The 20,519-nt window shown below is 43.7% G+C and overlaps 1 protein-coding gene across 1 annotated transcript; it reads left to right on the top strand.

Moving 5' to 3' along the window:
* The first annotated feature begins 1,899 nt into the window (after positions 1-1,899).
* GCM1 (glial cells missing transcription factor 1) lies at positions 1,900-17,316 on the top strand. Its single transcript, XM_034990633.1, has 5 exons — positions 1,900-1,974; positions 12,404-12,656; positions 13,749-13,861; positions 14,897-15,025; positions 16,579-17,316. Exons 1-5 carry the CDS (start codon positions 1,900-1,902, stop codon positions 17,314-17,316), a joined length of 1,308 nt encoding a protein of 435 aa, XP_034846524.1.
* The last annotated feature ends 3,203 nt before the right edge of the window (positions 17,317-20,519 follow it).

The following is a 20,519-nucleotide window of genomic DNA, read 5'->3' as shown; positions in this document are numbered from 1 at the left end:
TTAACCACTAGGTTGTAGGTGAGTGTGGTGGGGGGATAAGGCGCAGAGGGACCCCTAATTAGCTTGTTATCTAATGGTCATCGGTTCAGGTCAGCCGTCTTCTATATTCATATACTTGCCCTCAGATCTCAGAGACTGACAAGTATTAGGGTTCATATGAAGTCAAATAACTAAGGAATGGGGCCCATGGCACTTCCTCAGCTGGAGACTATTAAACTCATAGTTCAAGTTTACTATTAAGTTGTTTTATGTAACATCAGTATATCCCTTGTTTTTACAAGAACCACCAGCAAATGGAGATGTCACACATGTAAACATGTGTCACTTTGTGTTCTACTAATAAGCACATTTCATCTGCAAAATGATTAGTTTTTTTCCTCAGAGTAGAACATTTCCTTCCTTCCTCTCTTTTTCTTCCTTCCTTCCTTCCTTCCTTTCTTTCTTTTTCTTTTTCCCTTCCTTTTCTTTTTTTGGGTAAATCTCCTTTAACCAATTATGATTAGAAACCAGAGTGGTATTTCTCATGGGGGAAGAAATGCAGTCTGTACAAACATTTTTGAATCTCTATCATTTACATAATACAATCTAATCAAAGTAAAGTGAGATAGAAGAATCTTCATTGGGGGGCAGGGGGCAGGGAAGAGGGAGATTTCTATTAGAAAGCCTTGAAGGGTGCGTTGAGTTAAAGTCAAGAAACACTATTTTTGTTTTATTTTTTTATTTTATAACATTCTTTTTATTTTATATTATTTTATTTTATTATTAACATATAATGTATTATTTGTTTCATGAGTACAGGTCTGTGATTCATCAGTCTTACACAATTCACAGCGCTCACCCTAGCACATACCCTCCCCAATGTCTATCACCCAGCCACCCCATCCCCCCACCCCCTCCCCTCCAGCAACCCTCAGTTTGTTTCCTGACATTGAGAGTCTCTTATGGTTTGTCTCCCTCTCTGGTTTCGTCTTGTTTCATTTTTTCCCCTCTTCCCCTATGATCCTCTGCCTTGAAGAAGTACTATTTTAAAGTAGTAGTTCTTAAGGAGTTTTGCCCCCGCCAGGGGACATTTGGCCATGTCTGGAGACATTTTTGGTTCTCACAACAAAAGGATGCTTTGCTACTGACACTTAATGGTCAGGGACCAAAGATGCTGCTAACCGTTCTACAGTGCACAAGATAACCTCCCATGGCAAAAAATTACCACGTCCATAATGTCAATAATGCCAAGGTTTTAGAGGGAATCTGATTTGAGGCTATCCATTGATAATATTTGAAGATACAGAGTACACACTGGATTTATTGAGGAGATACAAATTAATGTCTGTGGCAATTTAGATTTAAAAAATACTTGTAGATACATTTGGTTGTGATGTTTCCCACTTGTAACTTGAACCACATATTAGCTAATGTACAAAGGTATATCCATGCAAACAACTCCAAGCTAGCTCTCCCTCTTGCCCCAAGGTATATGGAGGACAATGTTCTAGCCATTGGCTGCAGGGGACCATGGTCCCTACTCCGGCTTTCCCAGCCTGGGCCTAGAAGGGAGAAAGGCAGCCCCAACCCAAGGATCATGGAGCTTCTGATTCCCCGTGGTCAAGCTTTATTGCCACGAGATCACTAATGACTTATACCTTGTGTTTTTATTTTGTCTGTTGGTGCTTGCAAAAATGTCAATGAAACAGGTTTTTCTGGCAGGCAAGTACTGATTTTTATCTCTTTAACTGTCAGTATTACTATCACTTATTTTTTAGTGTCAGAAAACAGTCTCCAGGTCTAAGCTGCTTGAGTCAAGAGTGGATTGATCCAACGGTAGGAAACGCCTTTGAAAGGAAAATTCTCCACCACTTCTGCAGGACATTGGACAGGCAGAAACCTATGGGTGACCTGACTGTCATGGAGCCTGAAGACTTTGATTCTGAGGACAAGGAGATGTTAAGCTGGGATATTAATGATATGAAACTGCCTCAGGTATGCACTTACATAAGAATCTGCCTTCAGCATTTGACTGTGAAGCCTTAACTTGCTAAAATCTGGAAGGAAATTGGTGAAGGTCCAAGCTGGGTAAATTCCTCTCCTGCAGAGCTTCAGCTGGGCATCCAACTGAGGAATTTTTTTTTTTTTTTAAAGATTTTATTTATTTATTTGCGAGAGAGAGACAGAGAGCACAAGAGGGAAGAGGGTCAGAGGGAGAAGCAGACCCCCTGCCGAGCAGGGAGCCCAATGCGAGACTCGATCCCGGGACTCCAGGATCATGACCTGAGCCGAAGGCAGTCGTTTTTAACCAAGTGAGCCACCCAGGCGCCCCCAACTGAGGAATTTTAAGAGGAGATGCCATGACCTAGAATTCCAGCGGGTTTTTACCTATCAGACACCACACCCTCCGCCCCACAACAGTTACAGACTGAAACAAAGGAAATGCTACTTCCCTTCTCTTTCAAAATTTGACTTGGCTTCTGTTGTACCCACCCTAGCTAGCCGGTAGAATAAAGTCCATGATAAGGTATTTGCCAATAGATTGACTCTGCACAGTGCACAAATTCCCATACAGTCTTATTTGCTATATAGTAATGGTTTTATTTTTTTATTTTTATTTTTTGAAGATTTTATTTATTTATCTGAGAGAGAGAGAATGAGAGAGAGAGAGCATGGTGGGGGCAAGTCAGAGGGAGAAGCAGGGAGCCCGATGCAGGACTCGATCCTGGGACTCCAGGATCATGCATGACCTGAGCCAAAGGCAGTCGCTTAAACAACTGAGCCACCCAGGTGCCCCAATATAATAATGGTTTTAAATTAAATCTGTAACTGGAATGTGCAAATGATAGTGCTCTTATGGGATAGAGCAGCTCTTCTAGAACTTTTATAAGTAATGCATTTCATATTTTCTTTACCTTCTTTTTTGGCATTTGACTTTTTAACTCTTAATTTGGTGGAAATAGTAGTTGTTTAAAACTGACCTCCCCTGGCTCCCTTTTTGGCATTCAAAGGATATGTTTTCTTTGGAAGTTGTTGGAAAGGGTGTTGGGAAGGCTGACTGGAGATCACCAGTACTGTGTAATGAAAAGGTCAAGCTAGTCGGCCTGATTCTGGGGAACAAGAAATTTGGATTTTCCAAGGCAGGGCAGAAGAAATGAGATTTCCACAGTCTTGATTTATAACCACTCCAGATTTCATTCTAATGAAGACTTCCAGATCATTCCAAATTGCACTCTAGTGAAGATTTTCTTTCTTTTTTTTTCAAAGATTTTATTTATTTGATAGAGACAGATAGTGACAGAGATAGCGAGAAAGAGCACAAGCAGGGGGAGAGGCAAAGGGAGAGGAAGAAGCAGGCTCCCTGTGGAGCAGGGAACCGGACTTGGGGCTCAATCCCAGGACCCTGGGATTGCGACCTGAGCCGAAGGCAGACGCTTAACGACTGAGCCACCCAGGCATCCCGAAGATTTTCTTTTGTTTCTCTTAAATTCCTGCCTACGTTACCTCTCAGTAGATCTTGGAAGAGCTGGAAGACACAAAGCATACCCTGCTTTCCACTCAGTGAAGGTGGTTAAATAAACCAGAGCTGAATCATATAAATATCTATTGTAGGGATTTGTCCTTATAGTTGCTTTTTTTTTTTTTTTTAGATTTTATTCATTTGAGAGAAAGAGAGAGCATGAGCAGTAGGGAGGGGCAGAGGGAGAGGGAGAAACAGGCTCCCTGCTGAGCAGGGAGACCCATGCAGGGCTCTATCCCTGGATCCCCGGGATCATGACCTGAGCCACCCAGGTGCCCCTTTATGGTTGCTGTTAATTGGTTTATGATTGTTGTAGCTGTTTTAGGGGAAACTTTAAGGTACATTTTAGTTATACCTGGCTCAGGGGCCTATATTGCTGCCTATTCCTAATTTCATGATTGTAGCTCACAAGTAGCTGCTGGATAACCTAAACATCAAGAGTAGAAATAAACAAGTACAAGGAACATTCGCAGTTTCGCATCCTAGAGCAGGGGTTTTAATGGAGTTTGAGAACCTTCTGAAATGGTGGGTAACACCGTGTACTAACATGCATTTTTTTTCCGGGACAGAGGATCCATATCATTCATCAGATCTGTAGACAAAAGAAAGGAAGCACCACTTCTCTGGAGGAAAACTCAGGGCTCATAAAAGTTCATTTTCCAACATGAATTTCCAAAAACAAAAGCATTCACAGCTACCCAAGACATTAAATTCAGAAATTTACAACAAAAATACACAATGCAATTTTGAAAATGTATCATTTATAGTTAATCAAAAAGTTTAATTGCTCATGGAAATAACTCAGGTGCCCTTGTAAATAGCCCAGGGAAATGATTAGAAGTGCAGTGTCCCTTGGGGCACCTGGGTGTCTCAGTCATTTAGGCCTCTGATTCTTGGTTTTGGCTGGGGTCATGATCTCAGAGTTGTGAGATCGAGCCCCACGTCGAGCCCTGCGTCAGACTGCACTGGGTGTGGAGCCTGCTTAAGATTCTCCGTCTGCGCCCTCCCTCCCTGCCCCCGCTCATGTGTACTCTTCTCTCACTGCCTCTCAAGAAAAAAAGGTGCCGTATCCCTTTAATATTTTCTAAGCAGAGACATCACCATCCTGATCTGGGTTTATGCTGGCTCTGGAATCGTATCAAGAACCAGTTGAGGTGAAAAATAAAAGGGTCTTGAAAAGATTTCCAAGCTAATTAGGTTGTGTATTTTGGGAGTATATCTGGTTATGAGTATTACGAGGCCGAGACGTTGCACTGTATGGGGACAAAAGCCTGGCTTGGAATTCCAGTTCTGCCTCTTTTTAAACTGTAAAGCCTTAGGGAGTTGTTTACCTTTACTGAGACTCCCTTTCCTCTTCTGGAGATGAGGTGGTTGCCCTCACCGGCCTAGGGTTCTGTGACCTGAGATTAGGAAGGCAGCCTGCCTTCTGGAACTGTCCGCCCCGTGCTAACACAATACCTGGCATATATTAACAGCAGTGGATCAATGTGGAATTCATTAGCCGGTGGCTCCACTGCTTAGAATCTGTTTGGCTCTAAACAAAAGGATTTTTTTTTTTTTTTGAATTTATTTATTTATTTGAGAGAGAGAATGAGAGACAGAGAGCATGAGAGGGAGGAGGGTCAGAGGGAGAAGCAGACTCCCTGCCGAGCAGGGAGCCCGATGCGGGACTCGATCCAGGGACTCCAGGATCATGACCTGAGCCGAAGGCAGTCGCTTAACCGACTGAGCCACCCAGGCGCCCCCAAAAGGATTTTAAGTCTCCGTTACCTCCTCGGTAAAAGGAAAATAGTGATTCCTTACGCAAGCTGCTTAGAACAGTGTTTCCCAAAGTATGTTCTGCAGAGTACAAGGGACGTGGTCTTTTTGTCGGTACCGTAGAGAAAGAAAAACAGAAACACTAGGTTCAACAAAGTTAAACAGAGTTCTCCGCTGCAGCCTTGGACACTTCCATCCGTGTGTTTGTTGGCCGTGCTCCCAAGAGGAGGCTTGTCAGGCACTGCGGCTCTGACTTGTTTTTGACCCTGGAGCTCTCTCTTTGGAGGCCCTCAGGCGATTAATGTTCCTCAGACTACCTGCTTGGGCGCCAGAAAAAATGTGGTTTGAAGGATCAAATGCAATTGCTTGTTATTGTTGTAAATGTCACACAAGGAATTTAGAGTTTGTTTTTCATAATTCTGTGTTCTTGCCAGGATGACTACTTCCGCAATGTGTAGGCAAATTCTGGCAACTTGTAGACCCATTTCTTTCCTGCTAATCCACTCACATGCTTCAAGTTTCAAGATGGGCCCCTGAATGCTGATTGCATGTCCCATTCCCTAAAATTCCATAGCCCCTTATACATCTCAGACATGTCACGATTTATGGGCTAATTTTTGGCAACAGTGAATGCTGAGATCCTCATTAAGACATCAAGCATTTCATGGGGCGCCTGGGCGGCTCAGTCGGTTAAGCGTCCGACTCTTGATTTCAGCCCAGGTCATGACCTCAGGGTTGGGAGGTCGAGTCCCGCGCTGAGCACAGAACATGCTTGGGATTCTCTCTCTCCCTCTCCCTCTCCCTCTGCCCCTCCCCTGCTTGTGTGCTCTCTTTCTCTCAAATAAATAAATTAAATTTAAAAAAAAAAAAAAAAGGACACCAAACATTTCCGAGTGACTAGAATGTGCCAGACACGACAGCAAGCTCTGGGGATACAGGGACCATTAAGCTATGATGACTTCAGTGGAAGGGCTCATGATCTTCTGGGCAAATGGAGCAAGGTCCATGCCTGCATGGAGAACCTGTGTCATGCAGAAAAATGCTGGAGGTCCTTGCAAGAGGAAGTATGTAATTCAGCATGCCTTGGACATGGGAAGCAAGGCAGAGCTTCTGGCAAAGGGCTTTCTCGGAGCAGGGCCTTGTAAAATGTAAAAGGATTAGGGCAGGGAAAGGGAGCAAACAAGACCATCAAAGCAGAGCAGGGCACCAGAGTCCAAAGGCTATTCAGCCTCTACGTTTGACGGAGCTTGGGCACAGGCATTCAGCAGGGACAGCAGGGAGATGGGAGAGGCAACTGGCTGGAAAGGTGCTTTGGAAGCGGCGTATCCCAAGAGGATTTATTTTCTAGGAAGCTGGCAGCCATTAGGCTTTTGGGGCGGGACAGCGTCATCATTGGATCTGGGGCTCAGAGTCCACTTGCCCTGACTAAGCCATCCCTCCCCTCTATTTGTTTCATGTGGGCTTCCTCCTCCTTTCAGCTGCATGTTATATCTCTATAAATCTTCCTTTCACTTGTTTCTGGTCCCTCCTCTAACGTGTGGTTATTTTGACACCCTTTCCCCGTAATCCAGCCCCCAGGGAGCCAGCCCTGATCCACAGGCACTCAACTTACTCAAAACAACCACTGATAAAAATCTCTATTCCAGGCCAACGTACACCAGTTTGCTTTCCCTTTTTATTCCCCTTAAATTACATTTTCATCTTAAAGATGCAAATATAATTGCTTTAGGGTTTGCTTGGCCCAAGCAGCAAATGTCTGGTGTTGGTTTAGTCTTCCCTACATTAAAAATGTTTATTACAAGTTCCTGGAAAGGGTCACAATCTTCATTAATACTGTAACTCTTGACAGCCTTGAATACCTAAGAAAGTGCTTTTTTTCTTTTTCTTGTTGGAAAATTGGGGAGAGAATCACTCCTTTTCCTTCCTAAGTAGTACCCACTTCAGCAGGGCACAAAGAGCACCTGCTCTGTTCCTAACACCAGCCAGTTTCTCTGAGTACAAGTACAGAGTGTTCCAAAAGCACCACAGCAGACAAACCCTGAATCATTTTGTTCCTAAGCATGAGTAGTTTTCAGATTAAACCTGTGGCCAGGGGTGCCTGGCTGGCTCAGTCAGTAGAACATGCAACTCTTGATCTCAGGTTTATAAATTCAAGCCCCATGTTGGGCATAGAGCTTACTTAAAAAAAAAAAAAAAAATCCATGGCCAAAGCCACACCAAGATATTAACTCCCAAAATTCCAAGGTTTAAGTACATTCTTTTATAGAGAAAAGATTAAAAAAAAAAATACACAGGCTAAACATAAATGCAGGTCAACCTAAAACCTGCTGAGTCAACCACAAAGAAGCCATGTCTCCAATTAGTTAATTCCTGGACCATGATTTTAGCCAGCAAGGTTGACTTGGCCTCAAAGTTATAAGTGAAGGTGAATCTTTGAGCTCTTTCAGTGAGTTCATGTGGGTAAATGTAAATCACAATGAGCCAGAAGGAGTAAGTAGATGTGTCTTGGTGCTAAAGAGCTAAGAGGTAAACCAGATTCTGGATTTCTTGCAATTATTATCTGCCTGCATGATCAGGTCACATTGTTGTTGATCTGACAGGTACATCTATGATTTTGTCCTCCTTGGCGGTGTTCCCCTTGATCTCAAGGTCATTTGAACTTCCTGGGACAGCTCCACCTATATTGGGCTCCCTTGGTCATTGAATCCCCACTACTGGAGCCAGATTTATTCTGCCACCCCGAGCTCCTGGTGTGATGGGGTGGGGACATTACTGCATCTGTGGTAGGAGAAACTCTCTTCTGGGTGCCTGCCGGAAGGTCCCTTGCTTAGCTGGGTAGAGTGGAAAAGGGAAGGAAGAAGAGTAGAGAGAGGCAAGCGATGGAGAGTTTGGAAAACTGGAGTACCCCGGCCCACCTTAGTGTTGTCTGAGCAAATAAGGACATTTTTGTTTTGAATTTTGACGCTTTAACAAAGGTACGAAATTCCAGTATTAGCCTAAGGAGTCACTCTTGAGTTAACTCAAAAGCATTTTGTTGAGTTGAATTTCTTCCTTTGATAACACTTGGAGTTTGTTTCTAGTTGGCCCAGAAGAGATAAGTTCCTGAAAATGTGTATAGATACCAAAATGCTGGTTGAATTGTTTTTTCTGTGTTCCATAAGTAACATCTCATTTTCTCCCTCTATCTGATTTGCTTAAAGGTGTATCTGTTTGCTCTCCCTGTTTTGTTTGGAAACATTTATTTATAAAGAATTAAGCTATTCCTAGCATTAAAGAAAACCTGCAGATAATTGCTTTATATGAGAGTGGATTGTATTCTACATGAAATCAATTTTAATATAATAACATGGTAATGTAGGTGTTTTTGATACCTTATTTTAAATTTTTCATTTTATTAGTTTTATGTAATAATATATATTTAATTTTTAAGGGACCCTATTAGAACTTTAAGTAGTTAAGTAAAGCAGAATAAGGAAGGTTGGGTGCTCTGGGATTCCATGGAGTTGTAAAGATTTTGAGTGAGTTAGAGGATTAAGTCTCTTAGTAAAAAAATTACAGAAATCATAGAAATGTTAATTAAAACCCCAGTGATGTTACCCATGAGATTATAAAATATAAATTCGTTAGATTTACCTGTTGGAAACCTGAAGAATATTCCCTTTAAATTATAAACTTCTTAACTGAGAGGAAAAACAAAGTTACTCATGAAAAGTTAGAAATTAAAATAAACACAAGACCAGAAAAGAAGAAAATATTTTATGGAGATCTGCTAAACAAGATTAAGAAATGATTATTCTTCCTTTTTAAATGTTACCTCTCTGGTGCCTTGAATTTACAAGGCTTTCAGAAATCACTATCATTCATTTGACACCTGGGTTCCTTTGCATTATGGGAATCTGGGTTTTGTCTTACTTTCAATGTCAAACGTTGTCGAAGAGTCCACTAAGCATCCAAATCTCAAAAGATTGGGCATAGTGGGCGCCTGGGTGGCTCAGTTGGTTAAGCGACTGCCTTCGGCTCAGGTCATGATCCTGGAGTCCCGGGATCGAGTCCCACATCGGGCTCCCTGCTTGGCGGGGAGTCTGCTTCTCCCTCTGACCCTCCCCCCTCTCATGCTCTCTGTCTCTCACTCTCTCTCTCAAATAAATAAATTAATTAAAAAAAAAAAAAGATTGGGCATAGAGAAGAGCTTGATAAGAACACATTTATGCCTAGGAATTTTCTCAAGTTAATACTTTGTCAAAATTATTACTGATGGGACTGGAAATGTAGCCTGCCAGTGAAGAGGCTGCTGGGGGAGAAAAAAAAAAGCTTAAAAGATGGTCAAACGTAGGGACACCTGTCTGGCTCAGTCAGAAGAGCATGCAACTCTCGATCTGGGGATCTCGGGTTCAAGCCCCACACCGGTATAGAGGCTACTAAAACAAAACAAAACAAAACAAAACAAAACAAACAAACTTAAAGAAGAAAAAAAAGACAGTCAAATGTAGAAAATATTATAAGCCCTGGGGCACCTGGCTGGTTTAGTAGATTGAGAATGTGACTCTTAATCTCAGGGGCATGAGTTCAAGCCCCACATTGAGTGTGGCACCTACTTAAAAAATAAATAAATAAAATATTTCTTAATAGAAAAGAAAATACTGTAAGCCCTAAAACAAACCTCAACAATGTTAAAATAATTGAAAATACAGTGTTCTCCAACTATAGTGGAACCAAACTAGAAATTAATGGTGAAAGGCAATAGGAAAATCTGCAAATACATGGGAACTATAATTCATAAGTCAAAGAGGAAGCTTCAAAGGGAGATCAAAATAATACATGAAACTGAGAGAAACCTGGGGGGAAAAAAGACGGTGGAGATCATTTCTTCCTCTGAACATCTGAGACACTCACATACACCTTCCCCTCCTCCTGGTTCGTGGGATTAATGGCACTGACCAGCCTGCAGGGCCCCCTCACCTTGAAAACGAAAGCCTCCGCTTTTCTTCGAGTCTGTTGCCCTTGTCTCTGCTACCCTGGCAGCTGTGCTTTGTGTTTGAGTTCTTGAAATGCACCAGGCGGTTTTTACAATCCAAATTGTTAAAGGTCCACGTTTTAGCGTTTTAACCTGCATTTTTCTTTTTTCAGAAGATAAAATATCATGCTTCCCATGGCCTTTCTGTGACCACAGAAAACAAGAGGGCATTGTTTAGAGCCTTAGTTCAGAAGGAAAAGAAGAGAAGAGAAGGCGGGGGGGGGGGGGGGGAGCAGGAAGGGGGCTGCCTGAGATGAATCTTACCAGATAGTCAATATTTTCAGTGTTTTGGGCCATCCAGTCTCTGCTACAATGACTCGGCTCTGCTCTGAATGAGCATGGCTGTGTTCTAATAAAACTTTACTTACCAAAAAAAAAAAAAAAAAGGCAGTGGGCTGGATTTGACCCATGGGCCCTACGTTGCAGACCCCAGCTCTTAACTGTTAACTAGCACTCCTCTACCTCACTTATGGTTCCTCAGATCCACCTCAGTTCCCATGACATGCCATTCAAATGGCAACTATCATTGTATCAGACTTAGAATTTACAACACATCTGCTCTTCATGGTACTTTTTTGAAGAATATTTTATCACTATGTCCGTTTTGGAGAAGAGCAAAATGAGGCTTCAGAGATAGGCTGAGGCTTCAGAGCCTCTCTATTCAGAGATAGAAATGAGGCTTCTCTCACTTGCCCAGAGTCTCATGTTACAAAGTTCTTTGGCACGTTTTAAACTTGAAATCTAACTCAATAAACACCAACTTCCCCGTGCTGCCCTTCCATCCTCATATTGATGTTTTCTCTTTTCCTTCTAAATTGTCTCCCTCCCCCAATATTCTATGCCTGGCTTTCTTGTTGGGGAATCAAAAGGAAGGCACCCTGATCTCTCCTTCTGGACCTTCTAGAATCTTCTCTCCGACCTTCTAGAATCTTCTTGATGAAAAATGTTCTTTTATGATGCCTGGTCTCTAGAGGCTATGGGGATGGACACAACCTAAGTTTGAGTATGGAGACTGCTTAATGATTGTCGTTCTTGAGAATGAAGCAGGAACTGTCAAATGCAGGATCTATACACCAAAGGGCCTAAGGAACATGAGCCTCAACATCAATGACTAACATTTATTGAGAGTTTATTCCATGCTAGGTGCTGTGCTAAGTATTTTTTATATATTATCATATTCTCAGAACCACACTTGGTTCTGATTATCCCTATTCTACAGATGAAGAAACAGAAGCACAGAAAGCCCAACAACAAAGGATTGATTGTACTGGTGATCTTTTTAAGGAGAGCTTAGATGTTCACGCACAGGGAAGAGTGCCAGTGCTAGGCAAGAACATAGAACTTTCCAGCCAAAGTAAACTCTTCCCCCTGCCTTATTGGAGGCCCGTGGATCTAGAAGTAGAGAAAAAGGAAGAAGATCTCCCCAGGGGAGAAAGTGGCTGTCAGAACCCTCCCAAACCTGGGCTCTCCAGTTTTCCCACTGCTCAGCTCTGGTGACTGCATAAACCCTTCGCCTTCCCAATAGGGTAACTACAGTGTGGTATGAGACATTATCTCACTACCCTGCCACAGTGTTTTCCACTGTGATTGTGTAAGTAATCATATTACTTCACCCTCAAAAATTCCTTGTGAGAAATGGTCAGTAAGTCTTCTCACCAAGGGCTAGAGAAACATCAGTGGGGTAGAACTCAGGGGAAGGGGGGCACTGAATGACAACTCAGCTTGGTCCGGGGAGCAAATGTCCCACAGACTCAGCAGTCTTCTTGCTTAGCGCTCAGATCCCGCTGCTGGAATGAAACCCTGGTTGGTCTTTGCCAAAGGTCTCTACAGCTCTTGGGTGCCAAAGCAAGCTTCACATCTGTGAACAGTTGTGTTGTTTTTATTTTTTAAGATAGTATTTATTTATTTGAGAGAGAGAGAGAGCGAGAGAGCGTGAGAGGGGGGAGAGGGAGAGGGAGGAGCAGGCTCCCCACTGAACAGGGAGCCCAATGCGGGGCTCAAGCCCAGGACCCTGCGATCGTGACCTGAGCCGAAGGGCTGAAGGCAGATGCTTAACCCACTGAGCCGCCCAGGCGCCCCACAGTTGTGTTTTCTCGCTTAAATTATAGCGATATTCTTTGTGTTTCTATCAGAATGTGAAAAAGACCGACTGGTTCCAGGAATGGCCAGATTCCTATGAGAAGCACATCTACAGCTCAGAGGACAGGAATGCGCAGCGACACCTGAGCAGCTGGGCCATGCGCAACACCAACAACCACAACTCCCGCATCCTCAAGAAGTCCTGTCTGGGCGTGGTGGTGTGCAGCCGAGACTGCTCCGCCGAGGAGGGGCGGAAGATCTACCTGCGACCTGCCATCTGTGACAAAGCCCGGCAGAAGCAGCAGAGTGAGTAGGGTCAGCCTCCTCACCCCCCAGTATCTGCCCTGTGGTTCCTCCGTGCCCAGGGCACCCGCCAACCAAGCTGCTCCCTTGGGTTAAGGCACCTGACTCAAGGCCTCTGTTCAAAAGCAGATGCGTCACTTAGGGGACTCACATTAGGTCCTCAGTGCACCCACATAAGGTCTAGGAGAACGTTGGGTTTTTTATAAAGATTTTATTTATTTATTTGACAGAGAGCATAAGTAGGCAGAGCCACGGGCAGAGGGAGAGGGAGAAGCAGGCTCTCCGCCGAGCGGGGAGGCTCGATCCCAGGACCCTGAGATCATGACCTGAGCCGAAGGCAGACGCTTAACCGACTGAGCCACCCAGGTGCCCCTAGGAGGAGAACGTTGTTGATCACACTTGCCACTTGACATCTTGGGGAACGCCCCCCCACCCCCCAGGAGCTCAGTGAATGCTTTGGTCTGGAGTGGGAGCATTGGGACGAAGTTTGAGATTAGACTCCATTCCGTGCCATTTAGGTCCATACCATAATCATGTTCATTTTGTTTCTCTTTATCACGTTCATCGCATTGTGAAACAGCTACATCCAGCATTCCCCATGCCTTGCTCACTTCAGACCTCAAGTTACTTCATGTTCTTTCCTTGTAAGCCGTCTTGAAAACTTGCTCTCAGGAGAGGCTCTGATCTCGGTCATTTACAACTTAATGAGAATTTAGGGGCTGTGCGCTTTCTCTCCTGTGACTTGGCTCCTTGACCCTTAATTCTAATTGTGAAGTGAAAGAATTCTGTCCTCTTCTCTACAAAGAATTTCAAGTCTCAGTAACTAATACGGAGGGAGGGATTTTCTGCTCAGGAGAGCTCTCCCTTGACCTGTGAAATCGCCCACTCTGTAGGAGACCACTTCATCTACCCCTGTCACCCCTGTGTGAGACTGGTCTGGGACGCGTTGATGGCCAGGCCTCCTCGGGTCAAAGGCAATGCCTAGTGGAAGGGAGCCCATAGCACTGTGCCCAGGTCCATTCTCTGCCATCCTGGAGTCAGGTGCAAACTGCCAGGACTCAGTTGGCATGGTCACCTGCCTGTGCTCTCTTACAGGGAAACGCTGTCCCAACTGTGACGGGCCTCTGAAGCTAATTCCTTGCCGAGGCCATGGGGGCTTCCCGGTCACCAACTTCTGGAGGCATGACGGACGCTTCATATTCTTCCAGGTTGGATTTGGTTAGAGTTCTGAGATGCCACTTCTCTTTAATTCAGGAAGTGTGTACAGGGCACAGGGGGACGTTTCGTACAGGAGATGGGCAGGGGAATGTACCAACCCTGAGCCGCGCTCTGGGCAAGCAAATGTCTGCACCCGCGCCTCCGCGGAGGCGCCAAGCACTGGAGCCCCAGGAGGGGACGGGCTCCCTGGGGGAGGCAGCTGTCAGGAATCTGATCACACTCAGGCTAGCGCAGTGCTGCAGCATGTGGTTGGCTTCGGCAGACCCGAGGCTGAATACCAGCTCTGACCTCTCACCAGTTCTGTAAACCTCAGCACGTGACTGGACTCCCCTGAGCCCCAGTTTTACATGAGACGTGGATATGAAGAAGTACTTGAGGGGGCGGTGGTATAAACGGGATAAAGCGTGGCCTCTGATGGCAGACTGCCTGGGTCTGGATCCGTGGCGTGCTGGTCAACCAGCCCTCCAAAAAGAAAATGTCCCGATTGCTAGGGTGGGCCAGCATCTGTGATAACAACAGTTCCCGCCATGGCTCCCCTCCAGCTACCAGCCAGCTCCCAGAATCCCCAAATGTCCTATAGTTGGCTCTCAGCTTGGCCAGCTAGCTCCAGCATCCTTTGAATCCTGGCTCCCCACTCACTCAAGGGGGGCAGGGGGAGGAGGTTGCCTGGCTGGTGGAGTCTCCCCATGCTTCGTTTTCCTACTCTGGAAGCTGGAGCAGTAATAATGGTGGCATGACTGATGGCGTTACCGAAGAGTCAGTGAGGTCATGTGTTCGTTGCAGCCTCCTCCACATACCGTAGGAAGCACCTCGTGTCACTTCTTATGGTTGTGAGTATGACTTCGCCGAGTGGGCGAGGGGCACCATGGACAAAGACAGGCAGGAAAGCACATGACGGGCTGAAGAGGTTTATGCAGTCTTGTGCCAGTCATCAATAGCAACACCCAGGGCAGGGCACAGGGTAAAACTTAGCACACTGTGAGGTACAATCTTGCTATTTATTTTACCTCCTTGTCTCCTGTAAGTCAAAGGGAGAGCACGATCATCCAAAACCAGAAACCAAACTGGAAGCCGAGGCAAGAAGAACAATGAAGAAAGTACACACAGCATCTGCCTCTGTCCCCTTAAAGCTGAAGGAGAGCCCAGAGACAAAGGTAACCTGTCGTCCTGTGTGTTCAAAACATATGGCGACTCACCACCCCTGTGGTGGGGGCAATAAACGTCCCTGGTCCCTTCCCCACCAACAAAGGAGGTCAAAATCATCCCATCTGGCTCGTCTACAAGGCAGCATCCCCCAGAGAAAATAAATGGAATCTGGTGTTTTCCTCTTAATTTCTACCATCATTGTAGCATGCTCTCAAATGCTCTTAAACTCCATATAATTTTAGAAACATCTTCCCTACTACAATTACAAGGAGAGACTTGGATTAGTACTTAACCTCTATTTGGCACTTTATATTTTGGTTCAGAAATGAACCTAAAATGGTCTCCGCAGAATATTAGCCTTGTGTTTTAAAATGTTTTTTCCAAAATTTCCATTCTTCCCCTAAATAGATAAAGCACACTCTACCAAGATGAAATAACCAGGAAGTTTCTGAAAACATTGGACACCTGCAGTGTTGGGGGTTGGAGAGGCCAAACTGTGATGTGAAATTTATGGCTTTATGGGCATCAAACCATAGGTTTGTGGGTTTGTCTGCTTAATAGTAATGCTAATTCCTGTATTTTACTACTGCTCAGTGCTCCGCATTTCATGAGGACAGAGATGGAGCCAGTTTTCATCCCTAGAGGTTCTAAATGTGTCTTACGTAGAAAAAAAAATGTCATTTGGGTCTGTTAATAGGGACATGTGAGCCCCTGAAACCAAATGGCTGGTTCCTCATCCCTTCTCACAGCCCTGGGACAAATTGAAGGGCATTTCCTCCCACTCACTCTACCTGGTCATAGTCTCTCTACCCCCACCCTCGTTACATAAACAAGCAGATCACTTAATTCTCAACCAGCTTCTTTCCCTGTGAATAACTGGAAAGTAATACGCTTCCTTTATTTATAGAAATAAATTTACTACTTCATATCCTAGAGGTCCTATTTATGATTCAACAAAATCCCCATGAGCTCGGAGAAAAACAACAACAACCCTAGTTCTCTCAGACTGAAAACAATGCTAAAAAATAGAAAAGTCAAGAAAGAAAATGATGTGTGTGTGTTTGTGCATGCGTGTGTGTGTGTGTGTTTGTGCATGCGTGTGTGTGTGTGTTTGTGCATGCGTGTGTGTGTGTGTGTGTGTATGAGAGGCTGAGTGAGCGAGCAAGACAGAGATCCACTGAGAGTTATACTGAGTATAATAGAAATCTTTGAAGCTGTAGTTTGATTTTTCTTAAATAGTCTCTTACAAAGGCAGTTACCATATCAGATTTGTGTTTGAAGATGAAACCTTTTAAACACACGCACTCTGCTCAGAGTCAAAGGAGTAAGAGTAACTCAGCTCTTACTGGTTAGTAGGCTTTACAGTGGCAATGGACTCAACCTTTGATTCGTTCAGGCTTTGAGTGCTTGTGGTGAAACCGTGCTGTGCATTTGTGTTTCAAGTATGTAAGGAATGAGGGAAATCAGAGCGCTTATTTGTACAGAGTAACTCTGGGTGCCTGTGGTAGTTGGTGTCACTTTGCTTAACTTATTAATGTGAGCTTTTCGCTTTCCTTTCTAGTCTCTTCCAGGTGAAACCCAAAGTTGGGGAAGTTTACCTTTAACTTGGTCTTTCCAGGAAGGCGTTCAATTGCCCGGTAGTTACAGTGGACGTTTAATAGCTAACACTCCCCAGCAGAAGTCACTGAATGATTGCTTGTTCTTCTCCAAGAGCTATTGCTTGGGGGGAACCACTGGTCTGGCAGACCCCACTTCCACCTTGGGCCCCACTAAGCTCTATGAGAAATGCAAACTGTCCAGTAGTTGGATCTATAATAGTGGGGACCTGCTTCATCCTGTTTCTGGAGTCTTCTCTGACTACGATGATCAGCAAACATGGAATAAAAACACTGCTTTGGGGAGACATTCTCTTAATGACAACTGTTGTCCCAGTTATCCTTTCCCTCTGACCAGCTGGCCTTACGACTTCTCCCCTTCCCAGAACTCTGCAGAACCCTTTCCCCAGCAGATTCCAGTGGAGCCACCTGCGGCCGAAAGTAGCTGTCGCCCCTTATGGCCAAACCCAGGGGGTGATCTTTATGAAGAGAAGATGCATGTGGATTTTAACAGCTGCTACCCTTCTACCACATGCCACTCACCTCAGGAAGACCCCTTTCTCCTTACCTACACCTCCCATCCCCACCATCAATACTCATTGGCAGGCAAGAGCCGCAAGTGGGATTTTGATGAAGAAATGAGGGGCGTGGGTTTGGATCACTACAACAATGAAATGCTTCTAAACCTCTGTCCTTTAAGATGATCCAAATCTAAAACCTTGTACACTATTAACAGAGATGGAATTTAGTGCAGACACTCTGGAAAATAGTATGGAGGTTCCTTAGAAAATTGGAACTGCAGCAGCTTTCACAATAGCCAAAGAATGGAAACTACCTAAGTGTCCATCAACAGAGGAATGGATAAAGAAAATATGATGTGTGTGTGTGTGTACTTCCTTACACACACACACACACATATATATACACACACACACATAGACAATGGACTATCACTCAGCCTCACAAAGCGAGGATATCTTAACCTTTGCTACAACATGGCTGCACCTTGAGGGCATTATACTAAGTGAAATAAGTCAGACAGAAAAAGACAAATACCATGTGATCTCACATGTGGAATCTAAAAAAACCCAAACTCATAGAAACAGATCAGATTGGGGTTGCCAGAGGTGGGAGGTGGGGAGGGGTGGGGGGGAATTTGGTGAAGGCAGTCAAAAGATACAAACTTCCAGTTTTAAGATAAATTAAGTTCTGGAGATGTAATGTACAACATGATGACTCTGGTTAACAATATTGTGTTATATATTTGAAAGTTGCTGAGAGAGTAGATCTTAAATGTTCTTAGGACAAGGGAAAAAGTTTGTAACTATGTGAAACAATGGACATTAGCTTATTGTGGTAAAAATTTGGCAGTATATACATATATCGGGTCATTACGTTGTACATCTTAAACTTATACAATGTTATATGTTAATTATATCAATAAAACTGGAAGAAAAAAAAAGATGACCCAGATTTTTTACAACCATTCAAAAAAAAAAAACTGTCTTTAGGAAATGACTGAAAGAATTTCTTTGGGAAAGAGTTTTCAAAACATAACCACGGGTAAATCAGAACCATGGCGACAAGCAAAAGGCAAGACTTCCTCACACAAGTAATTTGGGTCCTCCTCCATTCCAGTCCTCCCATCCCTAGTGAGGAATGGAAACTTGTCTGGTCTGTGGCAGGGAATGTCCTCTGCTTTTTCTCCCCCCACATTACTTGGGGCTCTCAGCGCCTCCGCTGCAGTGTCTGTTACATTGTCCTTGAATCCTATCAAACAGCAGAGATGTGAAAAGCCCACCTACCTAGGATCTCACCTCTGCCTTCTGGGAAGCTGAAGCTGAAGCAACAGGGATAATGGGTAAAAGAGCTTCAGAGGTGTAGAAAGATGAAGATTCTACCACTGAGGTATTTAATGCGTTGCCTAGTATTAAGCCTGTGGGATTCGTTCGTGCACTATGTGTTTTCTGGTTGATTTCTAAGACTTGTCAAGACGAGGACTATGACCTGATTCCGTCTAAGACAAAGACCAAGACTAAATGGCTGCAGGAAGAAAAATCCCCATGGTGCCAAATGGCGTCCTGCTCTTCTTCCTTCTCACTCTTCCTTTTCCTCACTGCCTTCCCCTTCCACGAAGGTTTAGATTTTGTCCCATTTACCTTTGTTTTTATAGTGCCTAACTCAGTGCAAGTTCCTAATAGGTGCTTGAGAAAAATTAGCTCAGAAAAGTCCTTGTGTAATTAACGTGGCCGTAACTGGCCAGCCATATTTGAATGCCAGTTCTTTGCTAAAGTACTTGACAATAAAAAGTGAGCCTAGACATAAAATCTGGAAAGAACTGTGCAATAAACAAATTAATTTTCCAAAATTAATTATTTTCCTTTCTATTTGAAGGATAACAAATGCACATAATACAAAATTTGGTTCCCGGTCTCCTCAAGGCAATATTGACTCATTTCTTGTCTATTCTTCTAGAGGTAGAGGTATTCTCTGTGTGTGTGTGTGTGTGTAATCATACCAGATTCATTTATAGCATGGCTTTTGTCATTTTAGGACGCAATCTGGGCATCAGGTCCTTTTAAGCATATAGGATCTTATAAGCATATAGTTGCCTCATTTTTGTTTTACAGATTTTATTTATTCGAGAGAAAGAGCACAAGCGGGGGGGTGAGCAGAGGGAGAAGCAGAAGCAGACTCCCTGCTGAGTAGGGAGCCCAACGAAGGGCTCAATCCCAGGATCTGGAGATGGTGACTTGAGCCAAAGGCAGATGCTTAACCAACTGAGCCACCCAGGCACCCCTAGTTGCCTCATTTTTGATGGTACAGAATACATTCCATGACTGTATTATAATTAATTTAAATAGTCCCTATTGATAGACTTTTAGATTGGGTTGAATCTACTTAATTTTTTTTCTAAGTGCATAGAACTTAAATGTTCAGTTTGGCAGAGTTCTAAAGCAAAGGCTTATGCAAGCACCTTTCAGGCCAAGAAATAGAACTTCCTGGCAGTTCAGTAAATCAAGGTCCCCTGATAGGAGCCCCTAATCTCACCCACTCCTGATCTTAAACCCTTTCCTGCATTCGAAGGTAATTGACTGGCTTTTTATATTTTTACTACCTTTGCATGTACTACTAAGCAATAGTTTGGTTTTGCGTTTTGGGGGAAACTTAACAAATAGAATCATATAGGATACTGTAAAAAAGTATTAAAATATAATTTACATACAGAAGAAGGCACAAATCGTAGTCTACAGCTCCATAAATTGTCACAAGCACACATCAATCTAGCCATCACCTAGCATCATATAGTCTGCTCAACTCTGTGTCCATAAGAATCGATCAGATTGTTGTGTGTAGTTGTATTTTGTTATTTTCCCTGTTGCATTAAATTATTTTTTCAAGTTTATTTATTTAAGTAATCTCTACATCCAACGTGGGGCTCAAACTCACAACCCTGAGATCAAGAGCTGTATGCTCTACCAACTGAGCCAGCCACGTGCCCCTAAATTTTTTTTCACCCAAAATGCCTTTTCCCATGCTCTAAAACAAGCAGTCTCTGTTGGCTAAAAATTTTGGCTCAAAATTCTGGAAAGTAGTGTGTCATGAAATTCAGCTCTACTGTGAGATTTCCAGGATTTTGCATCCCCTCATCTGCGTGGTCCTTGTGTCTATACAACCACTGATCTGAGAGTTTGAACTAAGTTTAAAGGTCACTTGTGCAAATATCTGAACAGACATGAATATCTCTTACTGTTTCCCAAATAAAAGTTTATCCAGCATGTTTTTATTGCTTTGCAGAGAAGAGAAATTCTTTTCTTCAGCGCATAATCACCAAATAAAAACTATACAGTAGACTTAAAATGCACGTTAATTTGAATATTGTGATTTTTTCCTTGTTTTTCAAAGG

This window comes from Mirounga leonina, unplaced genomic scaffold, assembly GCF_011800145.1.
Source record: "Mirounga leonina isolate KUSES-001 unplaced genomic scaffold, KU_Mleo_1.0 Mir_53, whole genome shotgun sequence".
Lineage (NCBI taxonomy): Eukaryota > Metazoa > Chordata > Mammalia > Carnivora > Phocidae > Mirounga > Mirounga leonina.
The sequence above is the reverse complement of the archived record's forward strand: the minus strand, read 5'-3'. Positions and strand labels throughout refer to the sequence as shown.